Below are 24,001 nucleotides of genomic sequence, written 5' to 3'. Positions count from 1 at the left end.
TTTTCGCTAAATCCATCGAGTTAAGTCTATTTTAATTAAGAAGTATATCATTTTGTTAACATTTTGCCAAGTTGACTAAATTTGCCATAAAAATTATTTTTTTGTCCAATTAAAAAGTAACAAATTATCTTGTTACCTACTGCACGTAGGTTAGTGCATCAGCGGCACTAACATGTCTAATTTCGAAAACCATAATACATTTGGTAGATTGGCCCAAAAACAGACAGGCGAAAAGGGGTCCCTTAACCCTTTATTGCATAGTGTTGTTTTAAAACAACACTAATCAAAATCCAAATATCTCGGAAACGCGTGGATATTTTTGAGTGATGTATTCACATAAAATATTATAGAGATTGAATGAAATTAGATCATGGTATTTTCATCACGATATTTTAATGTATGTGAGAGATATCTTACAAAGTATGCGGAAAAAGTATAAAAATCAAATCTATTTATTTTTTTTTTCAAAGTAGTTTTTGGAAAATTGCTGTTATTTCTTCAGATTTGCAAATTCTAACAAATTTTTTGATCTCGATCAATCACAAACACCTTCCTACACGCAATTCACAAGATTTGAAAGAAATTTGCAAAATCGTATTAAAATGAGCTAAGAATTTCAAAATTTATTCTTCAACTTTGATGGGCCATAACTTTTATAGTACTTAAAATAACGACTTCAAACCTGTTTTGTTGTGTTATTCGAATTAAAATGATATTATTTATTAACTAAAATGATATTATTTTATTATTTAAAATGATATTATTTTATTAACTGCTATTCTCATTTTAAAAAGTCATGCATTAAAGGGTTAAGGCGAGTTTCGATTTTTGATAAAAAATATTGTGTCTAGATAACACCAAATCTCGACATTTTTATGCATTTTTAATTCTATGGCGAAAAAATTAAAATTTTGATTTTCCCGAAGTCCTTTGACACCGAACACCAACCCCCCCCCCCCCCCCCTCCCCCTTTAGGTAATCTACAAACAGGCATACATTATTTTTTTAATGCTTTGTTTGATGGACCTGCGACTCACCGTTTAGTGCAGAAAAAGCATAAAAACTGAATGTGTTTTTAATAAAGTTTTCATTTGAAAAAACAAATTTAATAGTTTTTCAAATTTAGGTAAAAAGTGAGAAAATTTAATGTATATGGATAACTGATTACGAATAGGAGAAGGTGTATCAATAAATTCAGTGCCAAGTTGTTTAATCAGTATCATGTTTTACGTTGTTTTTATTTGTCATTATAAGTACCATATTTTCAACTTACGTGTCTTTTAAGATTAGATCATTCGAAGATTGCATCCCAAGTAACAATTTTAGCTTTATTATGGTCAGCAAAATATCGTTTGGACTATCGCATTAATCTTCATAAAAAGCTAAAGCGCATTCTATAACATCACCTGGACTCTAATAAAGCCAAAATCAGGCTATTTGGCCCTACCCTAGAAACGTCATCAAGACATATAATTGTTGGTCATCAATGTTGGTCACCAAAGCTTTTAAAAAGCTATTATAAAACATGTTTGAAATTTTTGGTTTTTTCGGTTCTGTCAGTTCTCGGAGTTTTTTTTTTATTTTTCCCAGCAACCATAATGGTTGATGAATGATGATTGCATTATTCAGATATGATCTGGTAAAATTAATAGCTAAAAAAACCAATGTTTTAACCATATATTGAGCTTCTTTTCTACTGCCAGTCAAGATTTTAGGTAAAATGTATATGAAATAGTATCTTAAAATAAATGCGCCTCGTCAAATCTGATGGTCAATCATGATGGAATTGATGGAAAAAGGCCTGAAAATTTTTTTTCCAATGCTTGCATTGTGAATCCATCAACATGGCGTCATTTTGTGCCCTTTGATTTTGCAACCAACATGGCGTGAGTCAATTCATAGTTTTATTATGGTTTAATGATGACCCCAAAAAAAGCTACGATTTGACGTTTCTCTCGCAAGCCAACCAATTACACGCTAAGGTTGAGTTCCTCATTTCTGAGTTGTTAATCATTAGTACAGTAAACGAGGGCAGACTTTTTGAATGAAAAGGGATTGGTTTTGAATGACCCGTGGAATAAATCATGAGTTGAAGTCAAATTTCGTTGTCTGACGCCATCTTGAAATCCAAGATGGCGGCTTCCGCTGAACTTTAAAATGGTGTAAATGACTTGAAATCGCATGAAACCCCAACAAAATGGGTATCGGGTGAAAGGGCTTAACGAGTAGAAGTTCAATTTCGCTATCAGACGCCATTTTGAAATCCAAGATGGCGGCATCCGCTCACCTTTTAATGCTTAATGCTGACAAAAAGTCGCATTAAACCACCACTATACGGGTATTGGGTGAAAGGGCTAAACTAGAAGTCGATTTTTTTCTTTCCGACGCCATCTTGAAATCCAAGATGGCAGCTTCCACTGAATTTAAAATACTGTTAATCAATGAAAATCGCTTGAACACAAATTTTTTCACGTAATACTACATTAAAACTACTATTTTAAGACAATTTAGATCATTTTAAATCACTTTTATTATTTTTTCATTATGTTTCTAATGCATTTAGCACTTTTCTTGTTTTGTTTATAGTTTTTGTTTTTTTTTTGCCATTTATGTAATTCTATTATTCCTATCATGCTATTATGTTTAAATTGTATTGGTCTTATTCTTGCGAAAACTATAGGGTTATGTTGTTTCTATTAACCGTCTGATTTAGGCACATGTGCCAAATTCGATGTTGTCAAAATCGAATGTTGCCAAAAACGAACGGGGTCTGTATTGTGGTGGTTTTTGTGGGATTTTCAGTCACTTACAGATTTTCAGAGAAACGCGAATACAGATATTTGACTTCTATCATTTAGCCTTAGCACCCAATACAAAATATTTGGGAGTTTCATGCTATTTTCATTCATTTACAGTATTTTTAAGTTCAGCTGATGCCACCATCTTGGATTTCAAGATAGCGTCAGAATGCAAAAATAAACTTTTTATAGCTTATTCCAATTGACAAACACCCATATTTTGGAGGTTTCATGCGATATTCAATGATTTAGAGCATTTTTAAAGTTTATAGAAAGCTGCCATCTAGGATTTCAAGATGGCGTAAGATAGCAATATTCGACTTCTACTCGTTAAGCCCTTCCACCCACTACAACCTGGGTTTCATGTCATTTTAAGTCATTTACAACATTTTAAGATTAGCGAAAGCCGCCATCTTGGATTTCAAGATGGCGTCAGATAGCGAAATTCAACTTCTACCGGTTGATTTCTTTCAACTTATACCCCTATAATATAGGTTTAATGCGATTTTCAGTCATTTACAGTATTTTCAAGTTGAGTGGTAGCCGCCATCTTGGATTTAAGATGGCGACGGGCAACGAAATTTGACTTCTACTATTATTCTACTCTCTTATTACTTTCACCTAATAACCATATTGTAAAGGTTTGACGAAATTTTCAGTAATTTACAGCTTTGAAAATAAAAGCGGAAGCCGCCATCTTGAATTAATGATGGCGTCAAGCAACAATTTTTTTTCCTACTATTTGGGCCCTTTCACTCAATACTCATATTGTAAAGATATTCATACCACTTTCGGTGATTTCAAGTTTTCAAAGATGTATTTTTTTAATTTTAACTCAAAACCAACACGCATAACTTACCAAAAATGTGTAAAAATGGGAGTTCCAATTCAAATATGTGCTATCTAATCTGAGCGTGTCCTGTTTTGACATCTTGATCGAGAACTGTCACTAAGTTTTATGGCGGTTTAATAATCATGCACTGAGTGCTATTATAAAACATGCAAAAGAAAGCTTGGAGCAAACTTCTAGGTTTGTGTTTTATTATAGTTTAAAAAAAGCATTCACCACTCTTTCAAAATAACTAAAACAGCATGTTTAGTAAAAGTTTTATTAGCGTTTTCAAAACCATCTGAAAACATATGGTCGAAAAAAAATTATAAGCATTCTGCATGACCATAATAAAACCGCCATAAAACGAGCTGCACAAAAAAATGCCATAATTAAACCATGATAAAACTTCCTAATGCTAGTTGGCATAATCTGTGTTACTTGGGATGGGATGTCTTACCTGAAAAAGAACGAATGAAAAATCAATTAGTTTCATAGAAAAATTGCAAAAGATTTCCCCCATGATATTTTCAGGTGATAGAAAAAAAAACTTCATACGATGAATAACTATGTTTAATGTTTATATTTAAAATACTTAATCTTTTTACTATAATGAATGTTCACAGGTCAAAGAATTTTCGTAAACCTTTATGAATATCCAGCCGAGAAATGTCAACTCAAAATTCTCGGAAAATTAACTTTTACAATATGAAAGAACTTTCTAGATATCGTAGTCTCGCATTTCCGTATCATGAATTGAATATCTATTTTTATGATTTTAATATATAATTGAATTGAAAGTAACGCTTGATTGAAAAAAATTGTCATGTAAAATGTGGTTTATTGAAAATACATAAGAGAAGATGTCATGTGATTAAATGATAACAAAAGGAAATTAAAGACTCTTCATATCAAAATGTATTTCTCATCTCAAATTTCAAACCTGTATCGTACGGCTGTTGATGTCCTTGGTGGCGAAAGGAGAGTTCGTCATCCTCATCAGTGGCCACAATCGGTCCGAGCGGATCGAACCGCACCCGATGCTCGACGGCAGCATGAGCCGCATTCAGGAGATCCGAGAAGAATCGATGCCGCCGCAGGGCGAGTTCATCCCGGCCAATCGGAGTCGTGGGTGGTTCCATGATGCCACCCTCTTCCCTGAATTAGCGTCGTCGTTTGTCATCGTCATCGTATGTGATGTTCCATTGATTACCATCGACGTTGAGGAGGACGTTGATGTTGAGGCGTATCAGTTTGTTTGATAGGTGGAAAGATGATTATCAGCGGCATCATGTCACACATATTGGTCCGAAGCGGAACCTTCCGGAGCAAAAACACAGCTAGAGGCATGCAATAACTAGTGAAGCGTAACTGAAATCGGTGGTGTCTATTTGCGAAAATAAACTAAATGTTGCGGACATTTAAGCAGAACAATATGACAAACGATTGGCGCTAAAAGGTAAAGATAGAACTTCAGCAAAGGACAGAGAATTGTGATATTTACTTCAAAATCTTTAATTTAACAAATTTGAAGAAAAAATGCTGTTGGCCTTATTCTCAAAATTAAATGAAAAAAAAAATGATTACCAACTCATAAAGTTAAAAAAGTTTACAAATGTTGGTTTTTGATCGCTTTTTTCTAATATGCAAGAACCGAGAATTTTCGAATCTGACACAGGAACGACAATGGCGCGGACAAAGACTAATATGTAAATGGGAGTCTCATTATCAGAAACACTTGCACAGGTACCAACATACAGTACTATGTATTACATACTTGTCCAGCTGCTGGGAAGAAAGTATAACACCATGTGGCTGGTTCTTCGGCAGGTTTACCTACTGGCTAGTGGGTGATAGAACATCATCCACGGCTGCACAGTGATCCGAAAGGGCAAAAAGTGGAACTTTTACCGCCTGAAAGACAACATCTCTTAAGTGTCTTCAGAACATTTGCTCCTTCATAACTTGAAGCTTAAAAAATTAGTCAAAGTCTACTATGAAAAAATTGAAAATTCTAACTTTTTTGTTTCGTTACTAGAACTTGATGAATAAATTGATTTTCGGCGATTTCAGTCAAGAAAAATCTTAAAACAAATTTTATTTCTTCATCCGACGTTTCGGCATTTATTATACCTTTTTCAAGACATCTAGGCATTTATTATACCTTTTTTACGAATGTTAAATATCCGGTACATAAGGACGATTTTTCGAACGTAGTTTACTCCATACCTTGCAATGACTGCGATTGGAATGACTACAAACACAGTCAAGCAGAGCATTGGCGGACACAAATTGAACTAAAAAGCATTAGACAAATTGCGGAACGAGATACGGATAAAGATGACACGCGAATGGCAAATTTGAATGGACAATAGAGTGCCCCAAATGACCCGACTTTTGGAAAAGTTATGCGCTGCAGGCTAAAATTGATCCTAGGCCTAGTATAAGGTCCCATGCAAAATTTGGGCCAGATCGGACCAAGGGAAGGGGTTACTCAACGAGCCTGAAGTTTGTATGGAATTTTAAAAACATGTTGTTTGGGAGGAAAATGAAAAACCAGTATTTCATCAATATCTTTGGTCTTCTTCGGCCGATTTTCTTTTGAATATGGTTTTTCTTAAAGCTTGAAATAAGACAATTATTTCATTCCAAGACCGCATTCCAATTCTAGTTAAGATAAAAAAGTTATTAGGCTTCACAAATGGCATAACATTCCAAAGGTTTTAAATTTCCCATACAAATTTATGGCACTCTAATGGTTCCTGATTAGACAGTCAGAATCAAAAAACTTTTTGGACAATTAAAACGATAAATTTCAGTAGGTACATCAAATATTGTTGCAACTTTTTAAACACATTATTTAATTATGTCATATTAATAGACTCCTTGAGAAAGGCATAATAAATGACGAAACGTCGGATGAAGAAATAAAAATCGTTTGAGGATTTTTTTTATTGTAATCGCCGAAAATCATTTTTTTCATTACCCAACTAGTCGATAGATTTTTACGATAGGACTTAATTTTATACTACAAAATTGTAGAATACGTTAAAATATGAAACTTTGTTAAAAACATCAAAACTTTATCTCTTTTCAGAGCTGAATTATGGAGGTTTTGTGTTTAAAGTTATTTAAAAGTTTCTTTGAAGTAGTTTGAAACGTCTCATTCATGCAAATCCTAATTTAACTATATTTTAGTTAAAAAAACTACTTTAAAGAAACTTTTAAATAACGTTAAAAACAAACCTCCATAACTCTGCTCTGAACAGAGCAAGTTTTGATGTTTTCAACAAAGTTTATTTTTTTTGCTCTACCGCTTGAAACAAAAAAAGTTAGAATTTTCTTTTTTTTTTTTCATAGTGGACTTTGATTAAATTTTTATGCTTTTAAGTTATAAAGCATGTTTAAAGGAGCAAATGTTCTGAAGACGCTTTAAAGTTCAAATGAAAGACAAAGATGGTAAGAAAAAAAGTTCCACTTTTTGCCCTTTCGGCCCACTGTACGCTGATGGTAATGACGGTCTGAACGACTTAATTACAGTACATGTGCTCCGGGAAGGATAAAATACGGAGAACAATGAAGGTTGTATACCCACATTACTTTGCCTACGTGGTGAGTTGAGAGCGTTGGTGTTGAGCATGATAGAGCATGAAATTTTGGTCTGCATGGTTTGGAAACTCCAGAAGGGGAATTATATTTTTCGAGTGCTTGCTCTTGTTGTAAAAGCCTGGAGACAAAACAGTAACTGAAACCTGCTAGAAATGCATGGCAGGAAATTTCACTTAAGAAATTTGCAAACAGTCCGTTTCTGTACAGATAAAATAAATTTCTAATTCAAGTATGTATGTATATAAGTGAACGTTAAAACACTGACAGCGAACTTTAAAGCACAAAATACGAAATAATCTTTAAAAATATCCAAATGTGTTCAGAAGCTTACAATAGCGGAAAATGAAAGCAAACTGATATATCATATTACAAAAAATTATAATAAACTTTAAGTCTAAAATTTAAAAAAAAAAGGAATTAAGAGGTTTGGTAATAAAAAAAACATTATTTGTCTGCGATTTCAGTGTTGAAATAGTTATTTATGCAACAAGTAGCAAAAAGTGGATTTTTGCAGCACGAATTTTGAATCAACGAGGCTTGCCCAATTTTACAAGTTGCATACACAATTTTATGCAAATTCGTAAAATTTCTCTGAAAAATTCATTAATTAATAAACAAGAAGCGAATCTTAACAAACAATAACAACATATTACGGTGATAAAACACTAGTGTACATGAATTTTGTATGAAAATAGTAGCTCGGATCATGCAGAAGCCTTGATAACCGGAGCTGATAAATCCATGCCAGTCATGCTATCGGAATCGGTACCATGATAGTATCATCCATTTTTTCTGATTTATGTAACCTTCTGTATACTTTTATTATTATATCAGAAAACAGATTGCTCCAAATTCTATTCAAACCTCAAAACATTCACCTAGATTCCAGCATCGGTGTCCCTTTTTACCTTTTGCGAGCAAAGGTTAACGAGAAATGAATAGCGATTATATCACATCAGAAAAGCACCCCCAAGTGCTTCCCCATCAGAAAGCCTCCTCAGCATCAATTTACACCCGTCCATCATTTTCTGTTTTTTTTTTCCTTTTTTTTGCTGCTCTCTTCCTTCACAAGGAAAGTGGAAAATGCTTTCTATTTTCAAATGTTTCTTCCGTTTTAGCAGCTCAGCTATGCGGCCAAATGCGAGAGGAAGGAAAAGGATTTGTGAAAAATGTTTTATTTTTTGCAGCTACGGATACAGATGGATGTAAAAAAAGGATGTGAAAAATTATGAGGACCTATTCGATGGTCCAAGCACAAGGCATTTTCGGTGATAATCGGCCCTTGAAAGACCTCGAAACGATATATGGTTGTGGAAAACAGTTACCGAAGCACCTTTGTCATGGGAAACCTTCCATCAGGTGATCGTTATTTATTCAAACGGTTACAAATTATTAATGTGACAAATCACGAAACGTTGAGACAAAATATAGAACAAAACACAACACTTGAACGCTACAAGTAAGAAAATTTTCACAACTTTTATACCTCTTATATTTTTACATCTTATGAAACCTCGGCAAGCTGGATTATTGCCTTGTTTAAAACAGAGAAGACGATTCCTCTAACTTCCACGGAGATTAAATTTTCCATCTCTATTTAAGAGTCATACTACCATGTTTATGGTTCCTGTTAGAAAGGTATATCGAGAAACTTTTCCCATTTTCCGAGAAAATTTCAGCGCTATTAAGCCAAGAGATTGATAACGACGTCTCGAGATGGAATCCATCAGACTCGCAGGGGGGAAATAAGCGGACTCGAGGTTCGAAAGGATAAAATAAAAACACAGCCTTTTTCTAATGTTTTTTTTTTGCTTTCGTTGGTTGGTATGTTGGTCTTTGGTAAGGCAAAGTGATCGAATTTCACTCATGAGTGCTTAACCGTGTTCATTTAATATTTATGTATTGATTTCTTTGATTTGATTTGCCCGCAGGATCCGTTCCGATGAAATTGGATAAGATTGAGTGATTTTATTGCACAAATAAAACGTAGATTGTTTCAGCACGCACTTAAGCGGAGATTTGTCATGCTTTCTCGGATTATTTTTCATCTCCTTCATTAAAATGACAAATGCAATTTAATTGCAAACCTATTCATAGTTTAACCTTTGCGAAAGGGTTTCAGAGTCAAAATTATGAATAGGTTTTGTGGAAGACGCATCAGGTCGACTTTTGGGTTATAATAGGCTAGATATCGTTTTCAAAAAATGATAGGGAAAATCAACAATTAATTGAGCAACAAAAATTAGCAATAAAAATTAAGAAGATTGAAGTAAAAAAAATGTCCTATTCTATGTTTCCTTTTTTCTTCTCAAGTATAACATGGGGAATCCGAAATATGTAATAATGAAATCAATGTTATTTCATGTAGATGACTTTGAACTGCTTGCAGTTTAGAAACAATTTTCGAATATTATCAAGCACTCTAACGCATTCTGCAGTGTTATCATGATTTGGTATTTGAAGTTTATTTCGTAACAACAGATTACCTTTTTTTAATTTGAGACATCTGTTTCTTACCATAAGTACGGTCTTACTAATCCAAATGACTGGTTTTGTTCGCAATGGACATTTAAAGTGTATTAGACACATTCCACCGTGACGTGAAATCCCTTTTCCGGACTTTTCTACACTGTTATCATTCTAGAAGTCAACCAATTTACTTGAAAATGAAAAAAATTGTAGCAAACGGTCGCAAACTGAATTTCCTTCAAAATGAACATAATTTGGTCATTTTAAAATTTAAGTTATTTTTGTTGTGATTAATTACTTTTGTGACGTGAATTCACGCTAGAATAAACCATTTCGGACTTTAGTACATACATCTTTGATTTCCTGTTCTCTCTGTGGAAATAGAATATCGGTGTCTTCGAATGAGTTGTAAAGAAAACAATACCCACAATTTGATGTACGTATCATCTCGATTGAACTACAACGAACGAAGTTATGCTTATTTGAAGTTGTGACGTGAATTCACTCAGTTCAAACAGAACAGGGTAGTTGCCTGAATTCACGTCACGAAATATAACGTTATACTGTGGTTATACTGAACCATTGTTTGGAGTCTTTAAATTTTATGTACACTTTCAAAAACGATATTTTGTTGTTCTGACTTTTACAATCATAAATTTTCAATATCTGCACCTAACTTTTTCCTTATTTTGATTGGCACTTGAATAGAAACATATTGAGGGATCATATGTTAAAATTACTACTGTCTTCATTTAAAGATTCAAATGTTTTTTTTTTTCAATCTTTTTGTATTTTTATTTGAAAATAATGAACTTATTAAAAAACTCAACTAAATTATGCTCGATTTGTAAAAATCCGACCATCTGGAGGGTCAAAACAGCTTTCAGAGCACATTTTTCATATAAAATTTAACAAAAAATCTAATTTTGTGACGTGAATTCACTCATTCGCGCTGTTGTAACTCAGCTAGATTCCAACCGATTTCTATAGATTTTAGAGTTTTGTCATTTTCAAAGAAAATCTCATTTTTTTATTTAAAAAAAAATCAGAGTTTTCTCGTAAAATTAAAAACTTCCCTTTTTTTGTGACGTGAATTCACTCATTTGCGACTGTTTTTGTTCGCTTTTCAAACCAACTACATCGGATATAAACAAATTCTCTTTTCTACCAAATGAAGCCAAGTTTTTTTGCTTTTGAACATACTAAAAATATTTCCAAAAAAAAATCATCCATATATTAAAATTAATGATTTTGTAAAAGTTGTCAAAAATACCATTTTTTTCAACAAAAAAACTGATTTTCAAAATCATCTAACACATGTGAAAAAAAAACTATTTTCTCATTTTTTCTTTGGTTTTGTGTGATTTGAATTATCAAAATTATAGACAATTTTGAGATTTTTTGATACGCGAACGGAAAAAAATCACTTTTGAGCGGTACAAGCGCGTGGAATGTGTCATTAGGGTATTGAGATGTTTTTGGTCAGTCATCCTGAAATTGATAATTATTTGTGAATAGCGTTCAAGTCTTCTAAGCCAAAGCTCCGCGAGGAAATTCAATAGCTTCTTTCTACACGAACAAAATTTATGAAACGGTTAAGGTTAAAAAGTGAAAATGTCCGGTGAATCGATTTGGCATACATAGTTTTAAACGCCGCATGAGCTTACAAACGGAGATATAATGGATTTTTGACCTCTGATTACCCTATATTTTCTGAATAATCTAGAAAAAAAGTTAATTTGGACTTGAACATTTTAAGCAAAACTAGACCTATCTTGTGTGATTTTTCCTGAGGCATCGAATGAAGGTACTTTGAGCCTCCGTACGCTCCCGAAAATGGAATTATAGCTGATTTTACCACAATTTCCCCTACATTTTTGAATGAATTAAAAATAAAGCAGTTCATAATTTGAAATTTTTTAATCAATTGAGGCTTATATTATGTGATGTTTCCGAGGAATCCAATGAAGGTTGTTTGAGCCACCACACGCTTCCGAAAATGGAATTATGTCTGTTTTACTCTCGAGGACCTTTTTTATAGTTCAGGAAAAGCTTGCTCGACTTTGGTTCCTCTGAAAAGATACCACAAAATAAGTTACGAAGGAGGGTTCAAACATTTTAAGTCCTAATTTGCTTTTTTCTGAATTGAATGAAAAATGTAGGCGAATTAATTAAATCAGCCACAGCTCCATTTTCTGAAGCGCGCGGTGGCTCAAACAACCTTCATTCGATTTCTCATAAAAAATCACATAAGACAGGTCGGGTCACATTTGGTTCAAAATTTTCAAGTCAGATTAAACCTTTCCTGAAACATTTGCTAAATGTAAGGGAATTGAGGGTAAAACGCCGTAACTTGCTTTTTTCCTCAACAGCTCTCATGCGATTCCTCGGAAAAATGACACAAGATAAGTTTCAATCGGTTTCAAACTTCCAAGTCCTAACATGCTTTTTCCCTTATTAAATGAAAAGTATAGGGAAATTTAGGGTAAAATTAGTCATAGCTTCATTTTCCGAAGCGTGCGGTGGCTCAAACAGTCTTCATTTGGTCACATTTGGTTCGAAATTTTCAAGTCCAAATTAGCTTTTTTCTGAATTTTTTTACAAAATATGGGAGAATTAGGGGTAAAAAAGCATGATATCTCCGTTCAAGCTAACCTTTTCAGCATTTGAAAACAACAGGTTTAACATCACATTGAACGTAAATTTATCAAAACTGATACACAGCTGATTTTTTAATGATTTTTTTTTATTTTAGCCATATGAAAAAAAAACCGGACCCACTTACTCCGGTGTACCTTAGTCTATCTGTCGGTAGTTCTAGTTTTGAATTTATATTCAAAATGCTTCTGGCATACACATCAGAACTATGTATGTACGTACATTAGGGCGGCAATAGATTTATGGGAAAAATTGTATGACCGAATTTTGAAAACCGACCATATACGTTATGTAGATTGGCCCAAAAAACTGACCAGTGCAGAATTTTAGCTCAATCTATCATGGATCAAGGACTCTAGGGATGCCTCAAAGTTTCGGTTTTTTTTTCCTCAAACCAAAAAATTGTCAAAAAAGATTTAGAATTTCAAAAATCACAGTTGTTCTAATTATTTCAGCTGGTTATACCAATCATCAAAACGTAGTTGATTCTTTCGCATCCAATTAAATATATAATAGACTCAACTACAACTGATGATTGACTTTACGCAATCAACTATGAATATAATGGATGCAACTGTAGTGGTATAATTGATTCAACTGTAAATATGACAGATTCCACTACAATTGTATAATTGATTTTAGGCATTCAACTATAAATATAATAGATTCAACTGTAGTGGTATAACTTATTCAACTATAAATATGATAGATTCATAGTTGTATAATTGATTCAATTGTAAATATAATAGATTCAACTACAATTGTATAAGTGATTTAAGACATTCAACTATAAATATAATAGATTCAACTGTAGTGGTATAATTGATTCAATTGTAAATATGATAGATTCAACTACAAATGTTTGATTGATTCTAGGTATTGAACTATAAATATAGTAAATTATTCTATATTGTTATGATAGATTGTGTGTTACTTGAATACTAAAACATAAAAAAATCGTAAGTTTGGGGCCAGTACGTGTTGCCTGTAGCGATCGTATGTTTTAGGGCTCAGCCGGCAGTTCCTGACATCGATGGAAGGTGCAAGGGCTCTCCGGCGATGGGGGAACATTTTCCTCTACCAGTTCCTGGCAGCGGTCGTGTAGTAGGCCGACAGTTCCTGGAATTGGGAAAGGTACACCTACTCTGGCTGCACGCGAAATCGACGTGGGTCTCGACGTTCTTTTAAGTGATCCCACAGGAAACTAGCATTATGGTAAGTCAGCGTATGATAGATTTATGCCATGATATTGAGTGAACTTTACCCCCACAAGGTCAAACTTCGCCGGGTGCAGACGCACGGATGTCTCCCGGCCAACGTTGCCGAAATCACAGAAAAATCTGTAATTTCACAGAATTTTGAGCATATTTTCATTACAGAATCTGTGTGACAGAACACAGAATTTGAAAATTTTCACAGATTTCACAGATTTTTTTAATTTTGAATAAATTTTCGAAATAATAAATTTTTTGGACAATTTCAAATTCAGATTTCTTACTTTGAATTAGAAAGGTTTGATAAGACTGGTAATGGTAATTCATTTTGCCAAACTAAAATGTGAAAAAGACCCAATTATTCATGAATTTTCTATGAAAATCAAGAAAAAACATCACAGAAATCCATCACAGAATTTTTGGGAAAAAACACAGAAATTCAGATTTGTTTCCCCAAAAACACTGATTTTTTTGCGGCAACCTTGCTCCCGGCACCGATTAGTTAAGACGCACAATACCAGCACAAATATCAGCACAACACACAATACGCGGAGGAACCAGGACGTGGATATCGGGATTTCTGGTCAGGTTTTCTAGCATCATGGCGGCTAAAACGAACTAGATGCAAAATGCTGAAATAAATTAAAAGAAAATAAAACGTAGCCATAAAATTATTTCGAAAAAACATCTTCAGATATGAAAATTTCCAATATAAACGGAATTTAAATTTACAATATTTATAGTTCACTTCAGTGAATCAATCATAGACATAAAATGGAATCGAATCTATCAAATTTATAATTAAATCAATCATATTATTATAGTTAATTCTATCATATTTATAATTAAGTCAATTATATTATTAAAGTTGAAGCTATCATATTTTAATTTAATCAATCATATAATTATAGTTGATTCTACTATAATTATTGTTGAATGTATGGCATTAGATCTCGACGTACCAAGACAAGAAATAGTATCCTGACGACTTATTGATTGTAGAGTGTTTACATGATCAGGATTATCTAAAGTAAAGGGCATTCATGAGGTTTTATAATGAAAAAAAAAGATGGCTTCTGCTTTACTTGAAAACTTTACTACTCATATCATACTTTGAGCATTTTTTTTGTTTTTGGACAAAATTTTTCAACCAGTCATTAGTGTTTTAAAAATAGAACAATTCATCAGAATATTTTGAATTGATATTCCTTATGTGAAAAAAGATACTGTGATTTGAACATTTTGATAGTAAGGGCTTACTTGCGAATTTTGTCGCGTACTGTATATCGAGCCGATATCTGTTTTTTAAAAATAATTTTTGTATTGAATATGACTTTCAAAAAGCATAATAAATATTATCTATAGTCTATATGTTGTTCAAGATCCTGCGGTTAAAGCATGAATAAAAGTCGGAATTTACTAGATAACAAAAAGGATAGATGAGGTTCATCGAATAGCATGAACGAAACACATTGATTAATCAAGCAAAAACAAGGCCAAAGTAAAATAAATAAGTTACATATTATAAAAAGGTAAAGCTTATAAAAAGTTACATATGTACATTGTACCTAATAGCTGTTGGTACAATCTGAAATGTGCTGTTGCTTATAAAAAGGGTGAGTAAGCTTATAAAGGTCATGTGACACCAAAGTATGACATCTATCAACAGTTATCAATCGCTCTCGTTCTACACTATTTTGATTTCTAACATAAACTTCTTCAACCTTGTGTCAGATAACAGGATTCGCTGACCCTACAAATTGCTGAATAAACGAAGGGAAACCATTTGGAGACCACGTTGCTTCTATTGAAAGCCGAAGCGTCAGGTTAGAATCTGTGGCAGCAGATTGAGTCGATTAGGGGTCACTTTTCAATTTCTCAAACTCTTGGGTCTTAGAAACTTCCTTCTTGCTCAAAACTCATCCATGATTTTTTGCAGAATTTTTAGGTAACGTTTACATGAGTAAATTTGAGCTTTTAGGTTTGTATAGGAAAATTGAATATTTTGTATTAAAAAATCAACATTATTTTTGTTTCTACTGTGAAACCGAGCCTGCTAATGGTTTTTGTGCCAATTTATAAATTCTTCAAAGGGAATTTTCCTTTGAACAACTTTGTTTAAGACTGTAACTTCGTATCTAATTCGGCAAAAAAGTTATTAGCTGTTTAACAGTGGTATGTCTTTTTGCATTTAAAAACAATAAATTCAATTGACATCACTGCTTGTGCTTCGCAAAGTGTTGCATGAAAAGTAGTCAGGCAATACCTCACTAGGCATCCAGCAGTGATGTCAATTGAATTTGTTGTTTTTCAATGCCAAAGGACATGCCCCCATCTTACACCGAATAACTTTTCTGTCTAATAAGATACGAAGTAACGGTCTTAGACAAAGTTGTTCAGAAGAAAATTCTCTTTAAAAAATTTATAAATTGGCACAAAAATCATTAAAAGACAAAAGAAACAAAAATTATGTTGAGTTTTTAGTACAAAATATTCAATTTTCCAATACAAACCCAAAAGTTCAATTTACTCATGTAAAGGATACTTAAAAATTCTACGAAAATCATGGACGAGTGTTGAACCAAAACGAAGCTTTTAAAACCCCGGGGTTTGAGAAATTCAAAAACGACCCCAAATCGACTAGTGGTGTGGCAGAGTTTTTCGCGAATACTGTTCTTCTGGCATACCCTCAGACTCGACAAGATGAAAAGTATGTTTCAGAATGGAAGTGATAGCAAGGTTGAAACAAATGTCGTACCCAGGATAAATTTGGTGGGTCTACATGACCTTACTGAGCTAATCGACGCCATCAATGAGCTAACAGCAGATTTTTTCAAGTACCTGGTAAACAAATCCTTGTACTTTAGAATTCACATTTACATGCAACATTGAGAAATGCTGATAGAATTTCATGCAAGCATAAGTAACAAATTTAAGGGTGGATGCACAAATACACTAACATAACTCTAAGCGGAACGACAAACATTCGCACATCCACCTCAGGTCTGGGGAAAGGAAACATTATACCAACATCATCAATCGATCTTCGGCGAACCAGTCCGGCAGTGCCGCGAGTCCCGGGATGGACCCCCGTTTGGTTATGTAGGGGGCACACATATTTCCACGGGGCAGTTTGGGTGGTACGGAATCCGAAAACACTTCATCATCATCGTTTATCAGACCGGAATAGACTGGTGGGGGAATGATTTCCGTACTGTCATTGTAGGCGACTTTCTTCTTGATGGAAGACTTTGACGAAGAACGCCGGGAGAGGCAACTTTCCCGGAACGATAACTGTGTGCGGATGGTGGTGTCGTCGCTGTTGGCCGATTCTTTTCGACTGGTCGGAAACTGCCCCTCTTCGTTCGGCTCCGACTCGCTGGCCAACCTATTGGGTCCATTGTTCTCGGCACTCGAACCTGTCTCACCGTTGTCTGCTTTGTCTGGTGGCACAGGGTTGCTCTCACTGCACAATTCACTGTTATTGTTGTCGTTGGTATCCTGTGACTCACTCCGGCCAGGCATCTGTTGCTCCTCGGAACCTTCCGATTTACTTTCAATCGGGGGTAAATAATCTTGAATATCGATTGTTTCCTCTATGGTAGCCTGGCTATTGCTGGTGTCACTTCTTAATCTCCGTAATTTCTCAGAACTATCTGCCTGTTCATCGGCGAGGTCCAGGTCAAGGATTTCCATGTCCAACTGCTGAACGGGTGGGCTAGTCGGCAGTTCTTCCTGAAACGGAGCGGGTGGTAAAACTTCGATTTCCGATGGTGGTTCAAGTGTTTCGGAATTAATGTTGTCCGTATCGGACGATGAGGCTGATGAAGGTGCTTCGCCATCTGAAATGTAACCAATTGTGTTGATGGGATATGACTTTTTGTTCGGCGGAAATTGATAATGAATTTTCGACCTGCGGAGCTTCTCTGTTGTGCGTTTGAAAAGATTAATTGTTTGCTTCGGGGCTTTCTATTGAACATTCAAGCTTGACGGCTTAATCAATTCCACGAAATCATTGATTGTTGAGTTGATATTGCATCGTTTCAAATAATTGGGTTATTTATCAACAGAAATTGGTTTTCGATTGTACATAACTGTACAATAGGGTGGCCCATAATTTTACTTCATAAAAGTTTGTTTCTTACCTAAGCTATCATTTGTAGGTTGAACCCCCAGAATCCCACACATAGTACAATTTTGGGTCACCCTACTGTACAAGTTGTAAGGCATAATAATTTGGAAACTATTTATTTGAATTTACGAATAAAATTTTTGATTTCGTCTTTAATTTTCGGACTTTAGAAATGCCTAAAAGCATCAATTTCAATTCGAAAATTTTATAATTTATATCTCGTTGCGTTCCCAAAAAACTAATTTCTTTAAGCTATCAAAATTTTTTTTTCCTGAAATGTGATTTACAGAAATCCAGAGAAACTGTTATACCCTCGGTGCTATAAGGTCGAATCTTATATTTCTCGTTGTGTCACTGTAGAATACAGATCAGATATCATTTTCAGCCAGCGGCGTTTTTTTTTTCATTCGAACAGCCACGATAACGCTTCACATTCCACGAAAGCGCAGAGCGACTTACTTTCTTGCTAGATTATATCACATCACAACCAGACATGGGAAAAAACGGTCGAACGTGCTGTTTTGAGCTCTTTTTGTGGAATTTTTTCCCGAGCTATTTTCATTGGCCCGCCGAGATAAATCAAAGGAAGTCGACATTCCAGAACATGGGTAACGCACTATCTAACTTTTCGTTCCGCACATTAAACCAAATCCTTATTTTCTTCGACGGGAATCAAGATCGAAATGTCCCCCAAACTTTGAAATCAACTCAATTTGCTGGCTTTTTGCTGTCGGTCGGAAAAGGTTTCTGGTCCCCGTCGAATTTCGATTGAATTTTGGGTTGGCGGGTTTTGGGTAACACGATATAAAGTTATGTTACATCAATCGAGCAAAAACACCAACAAGTTGATAACGGAACAAAGCGGAAAACTTCTATTCTGAGCCATTTTATTGTCTTTTTCAATTGAATTTCCATCATCTGAGGCTACTTGAGATCATTAAAAGCAGGCAAAAGTGCTTATTTCAGATGGCCATATGGATGGATTAGTGTCATTTTTAATAGGGATTTGATAAAGAAATATTTAAGACGCTTGACGGTTGTTTAGTTAATTTTTAAAAGAATTCGCATCTGATCAGATTATATCATTCTTGCGAAAACTGTTCGTTTTAATTGAGTCGATATACAATTCTTTGTATTTCTTTACAAATTTTACTTACATACAACTATAGAAAAGTTTTTTTCCAGTAATACAAGACATTTTTGTTAATTATTTAATGCAAAAAAGGAACACAGCATGGCACAACGCAATTCCACATTACGGAAGGGTATTTTGAAACCTCTTTCAAAGATTTGAACACGCCATCACTTATTCAACACAAATTTACGCCTGCACAAATCGATATAGTAAAACCAATGAAGCGCAATATTTAGCTACGAGTACCTATCCGGAGAAATTTTCAACAGCAACTGTCCATGAATTGTTAAACAGCTTCGTTCACGGAAACGGATTTGTCATTCTTCCGTTCCCGTTTCGAGTTTCTAATCGAGAAGTAAAAAAGTATCTATTTGATCATCCTTGGGACTCGATTCATCATTCATCAGTTTCTGTAGCGAAAGCTAAAGATGACAAACCGGAAAAAATGCGATTTCAAAGTTTAGGTGTGTACTCGAAAAAAATGCAACACTTTGTTTTGTAAAGAACTTTTGAATGCATGAATGGGAATTAATGAAATTTTCAGCGAAGCTACCTGTTAATGTTTGTTCATAAACGCTGATTTTTGTGATGTTCTTTTTTCTTGGCCGCCGGTCGTGGCCTAGAGGATAGCGTTCCAGTCTTCTAAGCCAGAGTCCATGAGATCGAATCCCGATCACGGCACATATAGTACTCTTTCTGTGGTCTGGTGGTTTTAGCATTTGTTAGATGCTAGCCATAATATCCTTGAAAGATGTACGCCTTAGAGTTAAGTAAATTAGATCTCTTCAAAGAAACATGAAGTTTCACTGAGATCCTATATGTGTGTGTTCGTTTTTAAGTGGTTTTGAAAATAGCGTCCAATGAAGAAGTTTGTCGACTTTAATTTTTGGGCACCACGTGCGCCATCTATAATACATTCTATGAACCCCCCTTTTCAAATCAAGGCTATTTTTTTCAAATACTCTTCCTTGTTTATCACCAGAAAATATAGAGACTTGTCAACGAAAACTTTCCGGCTGGAAACCTGCCTGGTGAGCGCTAAAGAGTTCGTTTTGCTGTCCATTACGCAATTTTTCAAAATATCGCCCTACTATCAGTCCAAATATTTTGCGCACGGTTTCATCACCGTATTTTATTTATTTTACCGGTGTGCAGCTTTTCTATCTTGTAAGCCTGACAGGTCTGTTCATGAGTAAACTAGGCAAGCCAGGCAGATTTTTTTTTCTTTTTTTATCCTCTATTGATGTTTCCGGAATGAGCTTACTATTGGAGCCTCTAGGCCTTCTTGAACGATTGCCTACGTGAACTTTGGTCGAATAGTTGATTTCCAGCTGTTTTGGGTTCTCCCATTTCCTGCTTCGATCCTGCTCAAAAAAATTTACTTATGAACTTTAGTAATGGACAATATCTTAAAAATAATTTGACAGATTGTCACCAAATTTTGTACACGTACACATTACATTACTAGATAGCTTCGCTGAAAACTTCGTCAATTCCCATCCATGCATTCAAAAGTTAATCACAAAACAAAGTGTTGCATTTTTTCCGAATACACTTCTCATTAACATCAAAATGTAGAGTTTTTGAGTTGCGCTATCCGTTTTATTTTTTTACGACCATAATTAATAAAAAATTATTATTATAGTTCTGAATTCAAACGTTATTGTAAGTTGAACTATCTGTGTCATCAAAAATAGCCAACGAACAATGGACTTCAAAACCATAATCTTTTTTTCTATTAATGGCAGATGCAATAACATTTTTCAACTTCGGAACCAATAATCACTCGATTGAATTATTGATTGACATCTAGGAGCCCCTTTTCTACTTACAATTGCAAAGAAGGATCTGGGCGCTTCATTTCCTAATCTCATCCGCATCGTTATTCGATACCGAATCATAAAACCATATGAAGAAGGGTTTTCCCAGGAGGTTCCATGCTTTTATCGGTTTTGAGTTTATTTTCAATATCTTTGCACTTAAACCACTTCGAAAAGGTTTCCACTGGTGATCGGAGGAAGAAAATTGTGGTGAAAAAGCCCACGAAATGTTTGTTTGCTTTTTTTTTATTAAGCTTGTTTTCGGTGGCTTAAACAAGGTTTACTCCTCTGAACACAGGCATTAATTTGTTCGAGTCCAACAAGCTGAACGATTGGAAATACCCAAACTTAATTTGAAATGTGATTCGTACATGTTATTGTAACTTCATATCTGTTCCCATTTAAAATGTGAAGAAAAAGCTAAACCTGATTTCAGTTTAATTTTTGCAAAATCATGGCATCTGACGACTCCAAATTTATGATTGATTGAGAATGATAAAATATTTATGAGTGAAATGATCAACATTTTCATCAGAACATTTCTAAAATCAAAAACTTTCTTGATAAAACAATATTTCTGGAAATTTCAGGGAAAATCCGCCAGGGTTGTTCGATTATTTTTATGACAAGAAAAATGTTCTGTTTTGGGCGTTAAAATTTTTTTCGTGCTTCTCCTAAGCAAGGTTGCCGAAAAAAACCTATGTTTTTGTGAAACAAAATTAAAAAAGTCATGAGAAATTGAATTTTTTTTACATAGTTATAACAATGGCAATCTTGTCATGACTTTGCAATACAAAGCTAGAAATCCAAAATTAATGTTGATATAAAATATTCAAATTTTAGAAATACGTACAAAAATCTAAAAATCAGTGGTAGCAAGAGATTCTTCCAGTAAGTTCAACATATGGGTATGAATAAAACATATTTTTTTCATACACACCCAAAAGTTTAGATTTACTTAACTTCACGATTATTGACCTGTTGATACGTCTAATTGCAATGAATTATCTTGAGTAGATTAAAGTTTTTCTTAGAAATTGCAGTTTGGATTCATATAGCACAACAGAAGAAGCCGGTCGAAAATTAATTTCGATTGTAAACTAACCGTTTTTGCTCAGCTTGATACAAATTATGAGTATGCATGTTTGTAAAGTAAACTGGCTCGAATTTAGAGTTCATAATAAGATTGAAAAATTTCGATTGGCTATCAATGAGAATCTCATCAGTACTAACTAAATGCTACCTAAAAGTTGCAAAAATTGAACAAATTGAAACCATTTTGGCAAAAAAAAAAGAAATTACGTGTGAATTTTCATTAGTATGGCTTACAACATTTTACATCAAACATGACACGAATGCCACAAATATGGTAAACTACTACTACTGTCACTAATAAAACTTTATAAAATTTGACATCAAATATATCTTTACATTCTCCATACAAAGTTTCATATAAACTTCAAGGATTGGCAATTTGTGGATTGGTTTGATTTTCAACTCATACCCCCAAAACTGTTCGATACCTTTAAAATCAAATTCGAGCCAAACATACTTCCTGATTTGATTAACCAAAGTTAAAGTAATCAGACAGGAGATCACGCTGCAGCAAGCAACAGCAAAAACGGTACAGTTTGCGTAGGAAATCTGTAGAAGAAAAAAAAGGTACTCACCAATCCCATTGCTAGCCGTTTGCTTCTCCTCCGACTCTTTCGGCTGGTCGTCTTCGTGTTTGCTGCTGCTGGGAAGCTTTTCCTCGACCGAGCACGATGATTGTTTGGATTTGTCTTCCACCGGACTATTTGCGGAACCCGGTACTGCCGGCTCGGTTATTGCATTATTTTTTTCATCTTTCAACTCGCTCGAGATGCTGGCGTCGTTTTTCTCCTGACTGGAGGTGGAATTAAGCTCCACTTCTACCACGGTCGTGGGAATTTGATCTGCTGCTGACTTTTCTTCCACCGTTGTAACACTCTTGGGACTGCCTGTGACGGGATGTTCATTTGCGTGAGCTTCTTGAGCGCAGTTTTCCGCCAAACTTGGTTGGTTCTGAGAGTGATGTCCACTCGACGGTGAAGATGGTTTTGGGCTACCACTACCAGTGGACTGGTGATTAGCATCCTCGGAATGATTGCCACAGTCTGATGCTTCTGTCACCGGTAGCGGAAGAGCATTATCATTCCCAGCTAGGGCAGTGTCAATGGATTTATCCTTGACTTCAACCTCAGGAGGGCCCACAGATTTCCCATCCGTTTCAATTATCTCCACTTTGATCTCTTCCTCGCTCGAAACATTCTCATCCGGACAAAGCTCTTCTCTGCTCTGATCTGGGGAATCATCATCCTTTTCGCCTTTGCGTTTGTACTTTGGTGATTTGGGATTCACGCAGCGGCAACAGGAAAACATGATTAGTTGCTCGCCTTTCTTCCCTACTACACAACACTTGAACTATAGGGTACTAGCTTCAAACAGAAATAATCCTAACAAACAACGTAATAATTTTCAACTGTTAACAGTCATACATTCAACATTTCCATTCAACTAACACTTTTCGTTTCGGGGTTTTCACTTCGTTGCTTACATTTCACCTTACACTGCGCTTTCCCACCACGGCCAGTGTGTTTATATCACAAGTTGTTGTTGATCGAAACAATACATTTGCTGTGAAGAAAAAGGTGGTTTAATTTGTCATTCATTGAATTGACGTGATTCCCTGGAGGCGAATAAAACCTTCACAAATGCGCTTACCGGGAGGAATCCTTGGAAGTTTGAAACCAAAAATACAAACAAAACCATCAAATTTGGCTACGGATCGCGTACGGAACAACAACAATATTGGGTGGTGTATGTTTTATTTTTCAATTTATTCACTTCTGCGGTCACCCTCGAGAGAAAGGATACCGTGTATCCCAGTCGATCCAAGGATATTGCGGCGTATTAAGGGTTTTTTTTAACATATTACTTTACATATGGACGTACACCATCTTCATCACAAACTGCACGAATGTTTATGAAATAAAAGCTTTTCAAAGATATGTGAATGACGAATGAAACATTCAGACTGAACACAAGATTATCAATCTAAATCAAACAAATTTCACAAATTTTACATTTATTGCTACAAAGATCTGTCAATAATTTACTTTTAATTCTAGCTTCGCTTATCTTAACTTAGCTTGGTTGACTACTCATATCCACCTTAAATCATTGAACTGGAAACGCCTTGTAGATATTTTTTTTACAACAAAAATTTAAAAAAGGCTTCAGATAACATATTTTGTTAGGCTTTGCTCAACTATGCATTTTCAATTCCATGATCGCTGGCGTGGCTAGGCAGAAC

The 24,001-nt window shown here is 34.7% G+C and overlaps 1 protein-coding gene across 1 annotated transcript in view; it reads right to left on the bottom strand.

Moving 5' to 3' along the window:
• LOC129743587 (adenylyl cyclase-associated protein 2) overlaps nt 1-23,305 on the bottom strand; it is a 74,095-nt gene extending 50,790 nt beyond the window's left edge. The window contains exons 1-3 of the mRNA XM_055735645.1: nt 22,335-23,305; nt 16,609-17,419; nt 4,571-4,785 (exon numbers count right to left, since the gene is read on the bottom strand). Of these exons, the coding sequence (XP_055591620.1) occupies nt 4,571-4,785; nt 16,609-17,419; nt 22,335-23,067 (1,759 nt within the window). The 5' untranslated portion in view covers nt 23,068-23,305. The remainder of the gene's footprint in view (nt 1-4,570; nt 4,786-16,608; nt 17,420-22,334) is intronic.
• Between the last annotated feature and the right edge of the window lie 696 nt (nt 23,306-24,001).

The sequence above is a fragment of the Uranotaenia lowii genome, chromosome 2 (genome assembly GCF_029784155.1).
Source record: "Uranotaenia lowii strain MFRU-FL chromosome 2, ASM2978415v1, whole genome shotgun sequence".
Classification (NCBI taxonomy): domain Eukaryota; kingdom Metazoa; phylum Arthropoda; class Insecta; order Diptera; family Culicidae; genus Uranotaenia; species Uranotaenia lowii.
This window is presented reverse-complemented; position numbering and strand designations above follow the sequence as displayed.